General features: G+C 34.2%; 1 protein-coding gene across 1 annotated transcript in view; it reads left to right on the top strand.

Moving 5' to 3' along the window:
* The window catches only part of PRMT3 (protein arginine methyltransferase 3), a 138,798-nt gene that overhangs the window by 42,433 nt on the left and 79,756 nt on the right, over positions 1-16,609 (top strand). Inside the window, exon 10 of the mRNA XM_060606210.3 lies at positions 6,424-6,523. Coding sequence (XP_060462193.2) covers positions 6,424-6,523 — 100 coding nt within the window. The remainder of the gene's footprint in view (positions 1-6,423; positions 6,524-16,609) is intronic.

The raw sequence follows: 16,609 nt of genomic DNA, 5'->3' as shown, positions 1-16,609 counted from the left end.
AAGTTAGGACACAGCCATACCCTTTTGTTTACATATTGTCTATGGCTGTTCTCATCCAGCAATAGCATTTGAATAGTTGCAGCAGAAACCATATGGTCTGCAAGTCTAAAATATTTATTATTTGGCAGTTTAATAAAAAGTTTGCCCACCTTTGCTCTTTGGTAATATCATTTCATTGCCTTCTGGCTTCTGCTTTGGTTATTAAGAAGTCACCTGTCACAGTAATTGTTATTTTATTGGAAGTAATCTGTCTTTGTTGAAGGCTTTTTCTTTGTTTGATTTTTTTGGAGTTGTACATTATGTAATATATGGATCTAAAAAAAATAGTCTTTTGGAGATTCTTTGGATTTGCCTGTGGCTTCATTCTTTTTATCAGTTCTGGAAAATTCTCATCCTTTATCTCTTCAAATATTTTTCTGTTCCTTTTATTTCTTCTCTTTCTGCAACCTCATTTAATTCTATTCTAGATGTTCTCATTATTCTTTGTCCAGCTATGCTTCTGTAGTGTTTTTTTTTCTTGAAGTTTATTTATTTTGAGAGAAGGAGGGAGAGAGCCAGTGGGGGAGGGGGAGTGAAAAAGGGAGAATCTCAAGCAGGCTCCATGCTGTCAGTGCAGAGCCTATGTGGGGCTCAAACTCATGAGACCACGAGATCATGACCCAAGCCGAAATCAAGAGTCAGACACTTAACTGACTGAGCCACCCAGGCGCCCCTCTGTAGTGTTCTAAAGCAAGTGTTGGCTTGCTTTTTCTGTAAATGGCCAAATAGTAAATATTTTAAACTTTGTGGGACATCTGTGGTCTTTGTCACTTGTGCTGCTGATGCTTCCTCTTTCTTTACAGTGCTTAAGCCCTCAGACTGCACAAAAATGGTCATAGGCTAGAGAAAAAGGCCATAATTTTCCAATCCTTGTTCTAAAAATCCAGTTAAAGGAGATCATTAGACCAGATAAAAAGTAAGACCCATCTGTTTTTTGTCTTCAAAAAAATCCAGTCTAAATATAAAAATACCATAGGCTGAAAGTAAAAGAATGGAGAAAGATATGTTACGAAAACACAAAATCATTTAAAAAGTTGAAGTGAATATATAAATATCATACAAAGGAAACATTATCAGGAATAAAGAAGGATATTTCATAATTATAAAGGAATCAAATAATCAAGAATATATAATAATACTAAACCTATAATCATCTAATAAAGTCTTTAGAATACAGGAAGCAAAAACAGAAATTAAAGGGGAAATAGACAAGTTTATAATCATGCTAGGAGATATCAATACTTTTCTGTCAATAATTGGTAAAACAAGTTAGATACAAAATTAATAGCAGTATGGAAGACCTAATTGACATTTATATAACACTTTATCCAAAAATAGCACTTTTTAAGTGTACATAGAATATTCATCAAGATAGATTACTTGTAGGACAATAAAAGAAGTCTCAGTAAGTTGAAAAATATTTAAACCTTACAGACAGAGCTTCTGAGCTTACTGAAATTAAATTATAAATCCATAACAAAGATATCTGGTATATTCCAAAATATTCAGCAAATAACATACTTCTGAGTAACCCATGGTTGAAAGAAGAAGTAACAAGGGAAAGATTTTAGAAAATATTTTGAACTGAACTAAAAGCACAGTGTATCAAAATTTGTGGTAAACAGCTAATGCCATACTCAGAAGGAAATCTAAAGTTTTTTTTTAATATGAAATTTACTATCAAATTGGTTTCCATACAACACCCGGTGCTCATCCCAACAGGTGCCCTCCTCAGTGCCCATCACTGACTTTCCTCTCCCTCCCACCCCCCATCAACCCTCAGTTTATTCTCAGTTTTTAAGAGTCTCTTATGGTTTTAAATGCTTATGTTGGGAAACAAACAAATAAACATTTAAAATCCATGACCCATTGCTTGGGTGGCTCTGTTTGTTAACTGGCCGACTTCAGGTCAGGTCATGATCTAGTGGTCTGTGAGTTCGAGCCCCACGTGGGGCTCTGTGCTGATCGCTCAGAGCCTGGAGCCTGCTTCCGATTCTGTGTCTCCCTCTCTCTCTGTCGCTTCCCTGCTTCTCTCTCTCTCTCTCTCAAAAATAATAAACATTAAAAATATATAAATAAATAAAATCCATGACCCAAGCTTCCATCTTAAGATATGGTAGAGGAGCACCTGGGTGGCTCGGTTGAGTGTCTGACTCTTGATTTCAGCGTAGGTCATGATCCCAGGATTATGGGATCAAGCCCTGTGTCAGGGTCCGCACTGAGCATGGAGTCTGCTTAAGATTTTCTCTTCCTCTGCCTTTTTCCCCTGCTCATGCACACTCTTGTGCTCTCCCTGTCTCTCTCTCTCTAAAATAAAAAAAAACTTTTAAAATTTTTGAAAAGATATGGTAGAGAAAAAGAAAAGTTAAATGTACCTGAGAAAAAAGGTAAAGAACAGAAATCAGTGCAGTACAAAACAATAGAGAAAATTAATGAAATGAATACAAAGTTAATTTAAAAAAGAATTGATAAACTTTTAACTAGAATTAACAAGAAAAGGGAAGATACAAATTACCAATATTAGGATTGAAGGGGAAATCTCTACAGATCCTATAGATAAAAAGAATAATAGAGGAATATTATGAACACCTTTATGCCAATAAATATGACAGTTTAAAATGGAGAAATTGTCTGAAAAATGAAAGTTATCAAAATTGATTAAAGAAAAACTAGAAATTCTGAATATCTCTAGATCTAGTAAAGAAAATGAGTTGGTAGTTATAATCCTTCCCACAAATTAAACTCCAGTCTCAAATAACAAACATAACATTTAATGAAGAAGTAATACTAAACTGTTAGAAGTGGACAGAATCTTTTGCAACATATTTTATAAGGCTGGCATCACAGTGATACTAAAGCTGAACAGAGTTTCCAAGAAAAGTAAACCACAGACCAGTATGAACATAGATGGAAACATTTTTTAATTGAAAAAGCTAATATACAATATTACATTAGTTTCAGGTGGACAACTTAGTGATTTATATACATTATAAAATAATCACATTAGACATTTATATACATTACAAAATAATCAGCATGGTAAGTCTAGGAGGTGGGAATATTTTAAATAAAAAAATTAGCAAATGGAATCTAGTAATATATAAATAGGATAATAAGCTATGACCAAGTGAAGTTAATCCTAGAAAGGCAAGATAGGCATAATATTTGAAAATTAGTATAATTTATCATATTAACAGAAAAGAAAAGAAAACTAGAGAATCATCTTAATAGATGCAGAAAAACTATTTGTCAGAATTTGAAAATCATTCATAAGGAAAACTCAGCAAACTAGGAAAGAAGGGAGCTTTCTCACCTGGTAAAGATAAGTAGTGTCATATTTAATAATAGTTAATGAGTGTTTTCCCCCTATAATTGGAAGCAAAACAAGGGATGTCCACTCCCACCACTTCTATTCACTGTTGTCTTAGGGAATCTAATAAGTGCGATAAACCAAGAAAGGGAAATAAAAGATGTGAAGGAAGTAAAACTGTCATTACTTCCAGATGACATGATCATGTACATGTAAAGTCCTAAGAAATCTATAAAATAAATCACTATATTGCACACCTGAAACTAATACAATACTATGTTAACTATAAAAAGAAATGAGTAAAATATATATTTTTTAAAGACATCTGTAAAATAGCCATTAAAACTGCTAAAACTAAAACCTTTATCGCAGTCATGGGATTTAAGGTCAAAACATGAAAATTAATTATACTTCTTTTTATTGGTAGCCACAAACAACTAGAAATTGAAACTTAAAAAATATACACTGTTTAGAATACAACCAAAATCATCAAACATGTAGGAATAAATTTAACAAAGTATGTCTAAGATATCAACACTGAAAAGTACATTACATTACCAAGAGCTGATGCTAAAATTTATATAGAAGAACAAATGACCCAGAATAGCCAAAAGAATTTTCTTAAGGAAGAATTAAGTTGAAAGATGTACACTGTCAGATTTTATTACTTAATGAAAAGCTATAGTAATCAAGAAAGTGTTGTATTGGCATAAGGATGCTTATCTAAATGGTGGGGCGGAATTGAAAGTCCAGAAATAAACCTACACATACATGGTTAATTGATTTTTGACAAGGATACCAAAATAATCCTATGGGTTAGTGATACTTTTTCTTCAAGAAAGTTGAAACTATCCCTTGTGGGAGATTTCCAACACCATATCAATAGGTATTGATATGGGGAAAAAATGAAAATGATAGCATATGGAAAAATTAACTCAAATGGAAACAAAAATGTTAAAAGAAAATACAGGTGAAAAGATTTGGTGAAGGCAAAAATGAACCACAAAAGAAAAAAAAAAATGGTTAATTGGTCATCATCAAAATCCAAAACCAGCTCTTCAAAATATGCCATTAAAAAATGAAAAAGCCTGGGGCGTCTGGGTGGCTCAGTCAGTTAAGCGCCAACTTCGGCTCAGGTCATGATCTCCCAGTTCATGAGTTTGAGCCTCCATTGGGCTGTGTGCTAACAGCACAGAGCCTGGAGCCTGTTTCGGATCCTGTGACTCCTCTCTCGCTCTCTGCCCCTCCCCCGCTCACACGCACTCTCTCTCTCTCTCTCAAAAATAAAACATAAATTTTTTTTAAAAAATGAAAAAGCCACAGTATGGTAGAAATTATTCACTATGAATGTATCTCACAGAGTTTTTATCTAGAATATGTCAAGAACTCTTAAAATTCAATAATAAGAATACAGCAGATCCAATTTTTTAAATGGGCAAAAAATTGGAACAACAGGTGATGTGGGAATATGACCAATAAGCACATGAAAAAAATGCTTGGTCATTAGAAAAATGCAGTTGGTAACCATGAGATCTCATCACACAGATAAAATCTAAAAGCTTAATAATACTAAGTGCTGACAAGGATGTGACACAGTAAGAATGTACATATATATTGCTGGCGGAATTTAAAAATTTATATGTACTTTGTAAAACAGATTGACAGTTTCTTTAAAAGCTACATAGACACTTTCATTTGACGGAACAATTTTACTTGTACCCAATGTTTGTGGTAGCATTATTCATTACAGCCCAAAGCTGGAAATAATCCAGAGTTCCATCCACGTGTGGATAAACAAAATTGTTTTATCCATGCAGTGGAATACTACTTAGCAACAATAAAGAATGAACTACTGGTATACACAAAAGTATGCATGAATCTAAGAAGTATGTTTATTGAAAGAAACCAGACACAGAAAGGTACATTTGCTATGATTCCATTTATATGAGACTCTACAAAACACAAATCTAATATGTAGTGAAAGAAAGAAAATCAGTGGTTGCTTCTTCAGGATGATTTTCTGGGAAGGGGGTGCTAATGAATATTTTTGAGGAGATAGAAATGTTCTATATATTGATGATAGTGATCGTTCAAGTATCTATGTTTTAAAATTCAACAAAATTTACCCTTAGAATGAATGCATTTAATTTTATGTAAATATGTCAATGAGTTTGAGGAAAGACCCTATCCTTTGTTAGCAGAAAAAATCCTTTGTAATTGAGATGTACATCCTCTGAGGATTGAGAGCTTATTTATTTAACTAGATAACAACTTTGTAGTTTGCTTTTAGCTTTTTAAAATAATCTCCTTAACTCTGTTGTTTATTTCAAATTGCAAAAGGAGGATGAAAAATATATGCTAGTCTTAGATCGAGCATATAAAAATACCTAATGAATATCACTCGACAAGGTTAAATAATTTAAGATTGTAGTAGATATTCAGGTTTTATGCAGCATATATTTTGAGAAAATATGTGCTGAGGATGTATGTGCTGCTTTCACAAATCCTTGATTCTCATAATAGGCTATGAAGTAGAGCAAGTATCATCCTCTTTTACACGTGAGCACACAGGCTTAGGGAGATTATGATAGAATTTGGTGAAGATTGCCTAGTGCTTGCTTCGGCAGCACATATACTAAAATTGGTGAAGACCACTTAGCTGACAATTACTAGAGGATCTGGAGTTCAGAGAAAGAGCTTTTGGCTCCTAGTTCTTTCTGCACTGTGACACACTACTTGCCTTTAAAATATACTTTTGTCGTCTGGTTTATACGTCTCTCTCCTCCCCTCCCTTAAAAAAAACACAGTAATTTTATTGACATGTCTTCTTGATAAAATTCAAATTTCCTTTCAGGCTATAGTTTTAAATATTTGTTCAGAGTATTGCCATATTAATCAGAAACATTCTTGGACATTCATGTAGTGATCAAAAGTAATTCTAATGCCCAGGGAATAACCAAACTTTGAATATGAAACAAAGTTTGAATACGAATAGTTGCCAAGAAATTATGTAATTTGACTAGTTTTCTGAATCTGTTTAATGTACTAATTTAATTCATTGTGATAATTTTCAGACTAAATAAACTTGAAGATACTGTTATACTAATTAAAGGAAAGATTGAAGAAGTTTGCCTTCCTGTAGAAAAAGTGGATGTTATTATATCTGAGTGGATGGTAAGCGTTTGCAGAAAAAACTACTCTTATTGGTTTTAAAAAAAAAGAAAACAGGGAGGAAGTAGTTTTTCTGCATTAAATTCTGTTTGACAACTGGCAGAGTGGTGGGATTATTTTAAAAACAGCTACAATCTTTTTATGGTAGTTTATTCTGATACGGCACTTGTTTACTGACCATTCATAATCTTTTTAAAAAGAGAAAATTAGCTTCTTTACTTGTAAAATCATTATAAAGAATTATTGTTTTTCTACTTTCTAAATTTGTAAAGACGTGATATGTTTGCTAAAAAGCCTCTGAGGACTAGTAATAACTTGTGCTGTTTCATCAAAATTAACAAGATGTTGCCACTATTGCTGTCATACTGAATGAGCTTTCTTATGTCTGGTCATGTAATCAGTGTTCTTTATCACAAAAAATAGAACTTATTAGCATTATTAAGATAATAATATCAAGATACGTCATATAGCTTTAGAATTTGCTTTTGAAATTGTAAGTTAAGCACAGAATGTTTATTTTTAAAGGTATATAAAGTGAAACTAATGGTATTTAACAGGTGATTTGACTTGTTGATATGCCAATTTGATGAAGACAAGTTAGTATTTATAGATAAAGATTTAAGATAAAGATAACCATTTGGAGAGGTTTTAAGACTTAAAAATTATATGATACATATATTTTCACTAAATCAATTTATCTAAAAATTTTGAAAAGAATTCATTTTGATTTATAATTATGTATAAATTTTGAATAAACAGTAACAATTATAGCAATATTTTAGCAGGAATTTCGGGGAGCTTTTGAAATGTGCAGATTTAATGTATTAGTAAATTTCACTCAAGTCAGTGATGGTCACTGTTGTTGGTAGTTACTCTTTTGTACATGAAAAAGTATATTAATTTTTTTATCCTAGCATTGGCTTTTAATAATTCTTTTTTTTTTTTTTTAACATTTATTTATTTTTGAGAGACAGAGACAGAGCATGAGCAGAGGAGGGGCAGAGAGAGAGGGAGACACAGAATCTGGAAGCGGTCTTCAGGCTCCAAGCTGTCAGCACCGAGCTGGGCTCGACACAGGGCTCGAACTCACGAATCTTGAGATCATGACCTGAGCCAAAGTCGGACACTTAACCGACTGAGCCACCTAGACGCCCCGGCTTTTAATAATTCTTAATCATAGTGTCTTATAGTAAAGGATTTGTATCAACACTGATTTTTTTTAATGAATCGAATAAAAAGGTATGGATTTAGTTCATATAATTAAAAATCCAAGGTGTGCTAGGGCTTGGATGGCTCAGTGGGTTGTGTCTAACTCTTGATTTCTGCTCACATCTTGATCAAGCCCTTGAAGGTGCTCTGCACTGAATGTGGAGCCTACTTAAGATCCTCTCCCTCTGCCCCTTCCCCACTCGTGCTTGCTTTCTCTTCTCTTTCTCTCTCTCTCTCAAATAAATTAAACCTCAAGGTATAGAATACAAAAATATTTTAAAACATAAATAAAAACCCAGCATCTCTTTAAGGATAACAAAAAGGTTCTTTGGAGAAAGCACATTAGAGACAGTTACACAGCAATAATTTAAAATACTGTATACTAAATGTTGGCTGACATCCTTATTTTTCCAAGGACCGTTTTATTTTTCTTAGAAAATGCATCTCTTAAATTATTCTAAATTAGGCTATAAGCAAACTAAAAGACAGACTTTACTAAAATTCTTGTCCCCTCAGTTGAACATTTTTTATATATCTGGCTATAACTATTTGAATAATTCTTGCCCTACCTAGCAGAATTTTAGTTATAGATACTGATATTCTAGGGATTTTCATTTTAAAATCTGAAAAGATGCTCTAGAAATATTAATATTCAGTTAAAATCTTAGAGCCTGTTGGCATAATAACAAAAAATTGGCTTGACTGAGTGAACTTATAAGATCGTCACATTTACAATATGAATTTTCTTGAAAAGGTATACTGGTCTTGGACTTGTTTGCCCTCAGATGCATTTTACACTCTTCTCTTGCTTGCTTCTGTACTGAATGAGGACTAACACTGCAGGCCGCAGTTTCTAGGCTTCAGGGACAGCTATCTTCCACAGTGTTTGGGAAACATGGAAGATTTCAGAAAGGGAGAAGCCAGGGCATTTCTCTGCTTCTGTTCGCCTCTAGTTATATTGCTGACAGAAGCTATTTCTCTTGTGACTTCAATTCCCACTGGACAGGTATGTCATAATCCCAGTGTCCACTGTATGACTCACCCTGGACTCTTGCAGCACTGCTTTTTCCTTCCATCTCTCTAGCCTAGGAGTGTTAGTTATTTCCTGGTGTCATTGATGTCCAGTTGTCTCACTTCCTTCTTGATGACTTCGTTTGTGTAACCAACTTCCTGCGTTAATTTTTCTCTATTTTCATAGCCTGTGGTTTCTGCTCTCCTAGACTCTAATTGATGTAAAGGGTACCTTTCATTTTGGAAGATCGGTCAGGTGTAATCTCTTTGTGTTTGTAACACAAATAATAGTCAGTCAATAGAACCTAAAATGTAAGCCAGTTGTTTGGGACCACTTGCTTTCAGAAGCCCTTCACTCAGGGAAGTAAATCAGTGTATTCAGGAAATGTTAATTAAGTAAGAACTTTCCTTATTCCTCTTCACAACGGTGTAACTTGAGTTTGCATTATCGTACTGTCTACCCTCCTTTTAAGCATCAGTGGAACTGAAGTCTAGCAGATTGTGTTAATTGCATTGGGTGGAGCATTAGACACTAATTTACGGCAGTTATTCTAAGGCAATCAACTTTGGACGGCCTTATTTCTCTAGTGAGATTTGCATTAAGCTTTTTAAGTAGGCTTGTGCTGGAAAGTTTTGAGACAACTTTGTGGATTGGCAGTATCATTTATAGTACCTTCTAAATCCTGTAAACTCCCTCCTAACTTGGGTACTTCTAATAGGATTTCTGAGTTGAGTAGCTGGAAAATTCCAAGTATGTAATGAAACAAGGAGCGGGTATGCTTTCTAAAATATCCAACATTTTTCACATATTCCTACTTGGGCTGAAATGAGGGGCAAATGGTAAATGGCTGACTGTTTTAAATGCATTTTAAAGCCACATTTTCATGAACCAGCATTTTAAAATTAAAATATACTGCATAGAACCCTGTCTTTGATTTTTTTTCTTACATATAGTGGTAAGGATGCAAAAATCTAGAAAAAAACACAATTTTGAGCCACAGCTTACATTTTTTTGTCCATTTTTAAAAGTATTTTCAACAAGGATGGACAAAAAAGGAATATACCCTACATAGTTGGGCACAGATGTTTAATGGGCTTGTAATGCAGTATGGCACCGTAGGCATCCTGTATTGCAGAGATGTCCATCTGTTCTCTTCTCCTGTGGTCCACTAAGTATTCCACGTTAATCTAGATATGCTTTTTGTCTACAGCTATTCATGAACTTTGCCTTTATTTTGGAAGATGTTCTTAGTTAAGAATGTAATTTTAAAAGCCAGGTCAGGGGCGCCTGGGTGGCGCAGTCGGTTAAGCGTCCGACTTCAGCCAGGTCACGATCTCACGGTCCGTGAGTTCGAGCCCCGCGTCAGGCTCTGGGCTGATGGCTCGGAGCCTGGAGCCTGTTTCCGATTCTGTGTCTCCCTCTCTCTCTGCCCCTCCCCCATTCATGCTCTGTCTCTCTCTGTCCCAAAAATAAATAAAAAACGTTGAAAAAAAAAAAATTTTTAAAAATAAAAAAAAATAAAAGCCAGGTCATTGCTGTTGGCATATTATTTAGTAAACTATCACTTGCCTCTTATGTTTATGAATTTCCAGATTTAGGCTTCCCTTGAATTTTACATTTTCATTTTTATTGAATGGGATTTCTATTTGATAAAATTATTAGTTAAATAACTGATATTAAGTAAATATCATTTAAATCAGTTTAATCTCCACAAAATGTTAATATTTATTCTTATGAGTATCTCTTTTCATTTTTCATGGTTTACTGTACCTATAGAGCCATTCATTGTGACATCTTATTTCTGACTGCCTAATAAAACTGTTCAAAGTGGGGTGCCTGGATGGCTCACTCAGTTAAGCGTCTGACTTCAGCTCAGGTCATGATCTCACTGTTGGTGAGCTCGACCCCCACATCAGCTCTCTGCTGTCAGCACGGAGCCCACTTTGGATCATCACTTTCCCTCTCTCTCTGCACTACCCCCGCATGCTTGCTCTCTGTCTCTCTGTCTCTCAAAAATAAACTTAAAAAAAAAAACAAAAAAAAACCAAAACTATTCAAAGTAAACGTCCCCAATTCTGTGCTACAAACCAGTTAAGCCAGATTGACTCATTTGGTGTTGCTGTTTTCCATCTATGTTTTCATTATGACCTCCTTAGGAATACATAGATAAGATCCTCACATCATATGGTACTGTTGCCTATGATGATTCTTGTTTGCACCTTTGTTTTTTTCTGTCATCAGGATTATCAGCAGAATTACACATTAGGTGAACTTTATATTTCATTGTCATGATCATTCATGACATACATTCAAATTGTCTGAAGTCCCTTGTAATGTTTCTATCTAGGCCTGCTTTTCACAGAAGCTACCTAAAATTTCTCCTTCTTGCATTTGTCCTTGAAATTTAAAGAGTTAACTTCCCTCCCTTCACCAGCATGAGTGTATCTGTGTGATATGCATTCCCAAACCTACACCCATGTGATGGGATATCTTTTATTCATATTTAATACTCTTTATAGTTGATGAATAGCGTTTCAGGATATCATTTAGAAAACATGGCTGTGATTTGGCTTATCAACAATCTTAAAGTGACCATGAAGCCTGTCACAGGTCATATTTTAAACTGGTGGATGTTGAGATGTTTTTGTTGACTTTAGTCTCACAGTGAAGCCATGCTATTTCAGCCAACTGCCATGAGGATAGGTGGCCTTTCCTGATCTGTTTTTAATAACACAAATTTTCACTTATACAGGTGCACTTTTACCTTTCTTCTTTTGGCAAGAAATATGCTTATGACCCAAATTTAAGAATTTTTAAAAACTCTTATATTTTTCTTCTTTTACATATATTACTCTGAAAACTTTAAGCTAACTAAATTTTACAAATTTAGTATGTATTGTTTACTTACTTAAAATGTTTTTTGGGGGTGCCTGGGTGGCTCCATTGATAAAGCATCCAGCTTCAGCTCAGGTCCTGATCTCTTGGTAAGTGGGTTAGAGCCCCCATGTCAGGCTCTGTGCTGACAGCTCAGAACCTGGAGCCTGCTTCAGATTCTGTGTCTCCCAGTCTCTCTCTCTGCCCTTCCCCTGCTCGTTCTCTGTCTCTCAAAAATAAATAAATGTTAAAAAATTTTTTTCTAAAATAATTTCAAATGTTCAGTGGATCAAGATAAGAAATATACTTCTTCCCTAACTCTATACCACTTAAACATTTTTTTCTTGCATTTTTTTGTTCCTTTATTGTTCCATTAGAGAAAAAGATACCTTTTCACTGCAGGATTTGTGGTACTTAAAAAAAATTAATAAAAATAAAAATGAATAATAAAAATATCACCAAATTTAAAAAAACAAAAATAAATGACAAAGTTACATAAAATGGACTCTTCAAAATGTTCTTTTGATGACAGAGATTATTGTTGTTTTAATGTCTTTTATTTCTCTTTCTTGTTTTTAAATGTTCATTTATTTTTGAGAGACAGAGTGCATGAGAGGGGAGGCGCAGAGAGAGAAGGAGACAGATAACCTGAAGCATTCTTCACGCGGGCAGTGCAAAGTGCAATGTGGGGCTCAAACCCATGAACTGTGAGATCATGACCTGAGCCAAAGTCAGATGCTCAACTGACTGAGCCCCTATTTCTATTATCGTGTTTTTGTTAGTGTATTTCTAGCAGAAACAGTTTGTCCCTTAATGGAAGATAATGATGATTAGTGAGAACAAAATACGTGTTAGCAAATTGTCTTATTTTTCTTAATGTGTTGTATCTTCCCTGTCTGGCAGACTCTTAGTAGTTCTTTTAAGACTCATCTCAGACACCACCCCCATGAGGCTTTCTGATTTGTTCTTTGATCACATATAAAATCTCTTTTCTCTCTCTTTTATACTTCATTTTAAGCTTCTATTTTCCGGTTTTCAAACAGGTATTGTAATTAATTGTTCATGTACCTTTTTCCATTCTCTCAAGATGGGAAGCCAGGATTTATTTGGTATGGCCAGATTTTATCACAGGGCATTGCATTAGTGAATGATGACAGAATGTACATGAGAGAACTTTCCCACATAGAAATTCACTGGCCACAGATATGATCTTATTTATAATTTTCTGTACAGCACATGAAGGCAGGGAGGTAGCATATGACAGGTACGTGGCTGAAGAACATTCTTTAGTGCTTTCCCCTTGGTTTATGAGCCCTTTGTTAAAGCACATGACCCTCTGTTTTCGTGGCTAGCATTTACTCCTTGACCCTGCCTATAATTAGTGCAAAGAAGTATGAAAATAAACTGATAGATGTGGATTATTAGGGCTTGGGATACTTTTAGTATTTTCTTAATGTTAATTAAAATTATATGTATGTTTCATGCAAAATTCTGTTTGTCCTAGTATACAATTTCTAGGCAATACTGACAATATGTAATATTTTAAGGAAAAGTATAAAATGCACATTTTACAGTAATATTTTTTTTAGTACTATAAGTATTAACAGGGAGACAGTTACAGTTCTTGAACAATGAAAGGAAAGTTGTGGTTTATCAGATTTTTTTTCATAGATATGCTGACATCTGCATTGAGAATAAAATGAAAACTAAGAGAATAAAAATGTAATTAAGAATATGTCCCTTATGTATAATTATTTCAGTTTTATAATATTTACACTTATCTGAGCTCTTAACTACTCCCCAGCCTCTCCTTTATTGAATAGTACTATTTGTTTAAATTAGAATTCAGATCGCACTCTGCAGCCATTTTATTTCATACTCTCGCAAGGGGACCATTTTATAATAGTAGGACGTTGGTATCTATAGAGAGCATGTAACCCTTTGAGAAATCCTTAAAGTGGAACTCAGGCTATTTTATAGTTGCAGGTACATAAAAAAGTTTAGTAACGTACATTATTCAAATATATGCTCTTTTTTTCCTATGCTTGATACCAAATCTAAGTAAAAATATTTAGTGCTTTAAGCAAAGTCGTCTCTATTGAAACAATTATGTGTTATAGGGAAATTTTATTTTAGGTGTTTTGTATTATTTTCATCAAATTTCTGGAGATTGTCTTTGCCAAGAGATTCAGCGCATCATGTGTGATTGATTTGATTGTATTTATTTGCTTTTTTGGCCCTATATAATTCCCTTTGCCATATTCCATTTTAGGTGCTTCTATTATGGCCTGTTACGAATTGCTTTTTTAGTAAATCTTTTTGTTCATTAAGTAAATTACCCTGATTATGAAGATAAAGAGGATAAGTTATTCAGGAATATGAGTCAGTTGCCCTTATGAAAATTTCTCAAGCTAGTCTGAGAACATGAACTGTTTGTTAGTTTTGATCTCAAACTCTGAAATTATGTATCAATTTATGAATTTGTCAGTAATACTGTTTACTTCTACCTCATGATGAAAGAAAGCTCCTAAAATTTACAATATGCATTTTCAGATATTTGGGCATTTAATGTAAACACAGATTTTCCTATGTAACTGAGTTGGCAGTTGTAATTATGATGATTAATATGAAGTGGCTCTATTTAAAAATTATCCATGAACAAATAATTTGATTCACAAGACTTGAGTAATCCTATAAATGCTACCAATTTGTAGTAAAGAAAACTTGTTCCTGTACTTGCATCTGGATTTAGATAGCTGCCAATCATGTGTTTGAGCAGTAACAGGTTAGATATGGTATGAAGATTTGGGAGGAAAAAGCATTATTTATATATTTTTGGAGTGGAATATAAAATTCTCACAAAATTTTATGATAAACTATTAGCCTTCATAGCTACTTGAGCCCTTGCTGTGCTGATTTTAGTAAGTCCTTCCTAGGGAATTTCAGTTCATTCTCCTTTGCCTTTAGAGATACTTCAAGGGACAAGTTTAAGAAACCATGACTTACAGTTCTTTTTGAAACTGATTCAAAAGGGCTTGATGAAGATAATTGTCCTCTTTGGTTTTCTTTGAGTATAGATCTTTCACATGTTATACTATCTATAATAGAGTCTCCAAATTGGCAAAATTTAGATGGCAGGACTATGAAGTCATTGTTTATTTAAGTTAAGTGAGAATTTTAGGGTAGGAGTTAGTTACAGTAAATGTTGATCTGTTCTTATGAATGGTTTTTCTGACCTGTTCTTGGTAGATTACTTACTTCGAGTAAATTTTTCAGTAGTGGTGATACATTGATTTGGTCTGCTCCATTTTCCATTCTCTTCCCTCTATCCTTTTTTAATACTAGAATATTTATTTGGGAGTACCCAATTTAAAGTAACTTGAAGTTGAGTGAATGTGAGGCTAGCTGACCTTTCCTGGAATTCAGTCTTCAGGAAGACTTTTATTACTTACTTACTTTTATTAATATGTGCTACTATCCAATAAAAGTACCATGACCAGAGACAAACCCAAGGCTTAATCTATTCCCTGTTATTAGGAAATAACATGTAATTTGTCTTGATCAGTTTTGCTAAGGGTTTGTCCCTTACTGCTCTTTTCAAAGAACCCAAATTGTGGCTTTGTTGATTTTTCTTTATCAACATTTGTTTTCTTTTGTACTGATTTCCACTTCAATCTTTATTATTTCCTTATTTTCTCTTAAAGTTTGATTTGCCGCTCTTTTTCTAGCTTCTTGAAATGGAAGCTTAAGGGCGTGTGGTTGGCTCAGTCAGTTAAGCATACAACTTCGGCTCAGGTTATGATCTTGTCGTTCATGAGTTTGAGCCCCACGTTGGGCTCTGTACTGACGGCTCCGAGCCTGGAGCCTGCTTCGGATTCTGTTTCTCTCTCTCCCTCTCTCTGCCCCTCCTCCACTTGCCCATGCTCTCACTCTCTCACTCTCTCTCAAAAATAAATAAAAACATTTAAAAAAATTTTTTTAAGTGGAAGCTTAGATCATTGATTTTCAGCTTTTCTTTTTCTAATATTTGGCATTTGAAGCCAATATTTCTTTTTTATATATATACTTTTTTTCATTTTATTTATTTGAGAGAAAGTGTGAGTGTGAATGGGGGAGAGAGGCAGAGGGAGAGAGAGAGAGAAAGAATCCTAAGCAGGCTTAATGCTCAGTGCAGAGCCTGAGGTGCGGAGCTCTATCTCCCGATCCTGGGATCATTACTTGAGCCGAAATCAAGTCAGAAGCTCAACTGACTGAACCACCCAGGCGCCCCAAGGCCAGTATTTGTAAGTACTGATTTAGCTGAATCCCACATTCAAGTGATTTCTAAAAACAGTTCTAACTATTACTTTTTTCTTGAATTATTATTCTTCATGCTATTATTAAAGAAGAAACACACCAGTACTATCATATTTGAGAGATAATTTACCATTAGAAAAACAAAGGCATTGGCACTTTTGCCCTCCACATAAGTTGACTAAGTGCTCTAAGGAACCCTTGTTACAGAACCAATAAGCCCTGAAGAACAAACATTTTGTATTTTTTTTCTTATGGATATTAGTTTTGGTGTTACTTCCTCTTCCCTTGTTCAGTTCTATGTGACTACTGTGTTTTAGAAGAGAATGAACACACTTTTCTTATTAAATAAGCATTAAGCGAGAATGTGATGCACATCACAGGCAATTGCTAAGAGATTGCAGAGACAGAGATCTCCTCTTGTATATATCCATGAAGATACGACTAATGCATTACAGGCATGTTCCCAAGATAAAAAATAATAAATACTTTGACTATTTCAATTGCTAGTTTTTTCCATTTCATTTTGTATTCAGAGGGAAATTCTGGAGTACAATTTTATGTAAGAATTTCAGAGGGAGTACATAATTCAAATACTTAATAATGTTTAAGAACAATGTGTGCATGGCTCATTTTGGCATTTTCAGCCAATTTCTTTTGCCTGTCTTCCTCTTGGGGCTTTTTATCTTTTTATTATTTTT

This window comes from Panthera onca, chromosome D1 (genome assembly GCF_046562875.1).
Source record: "Panthera onca isolate mPanOnc1 chromosome D1, mPanOnc1 haplotype 2, whole genome shotgun sequence".
Lineage (NCBI taxonomy): Eukaryota > Metazoa > Chordata > Mammalia > Carnivora > Felidae > Panthera > Panthera onca.
Note: the sequence above shows the minus strand (reverse complement) of the source record. Positions and strands in the feature narration are given on the sequence as shown.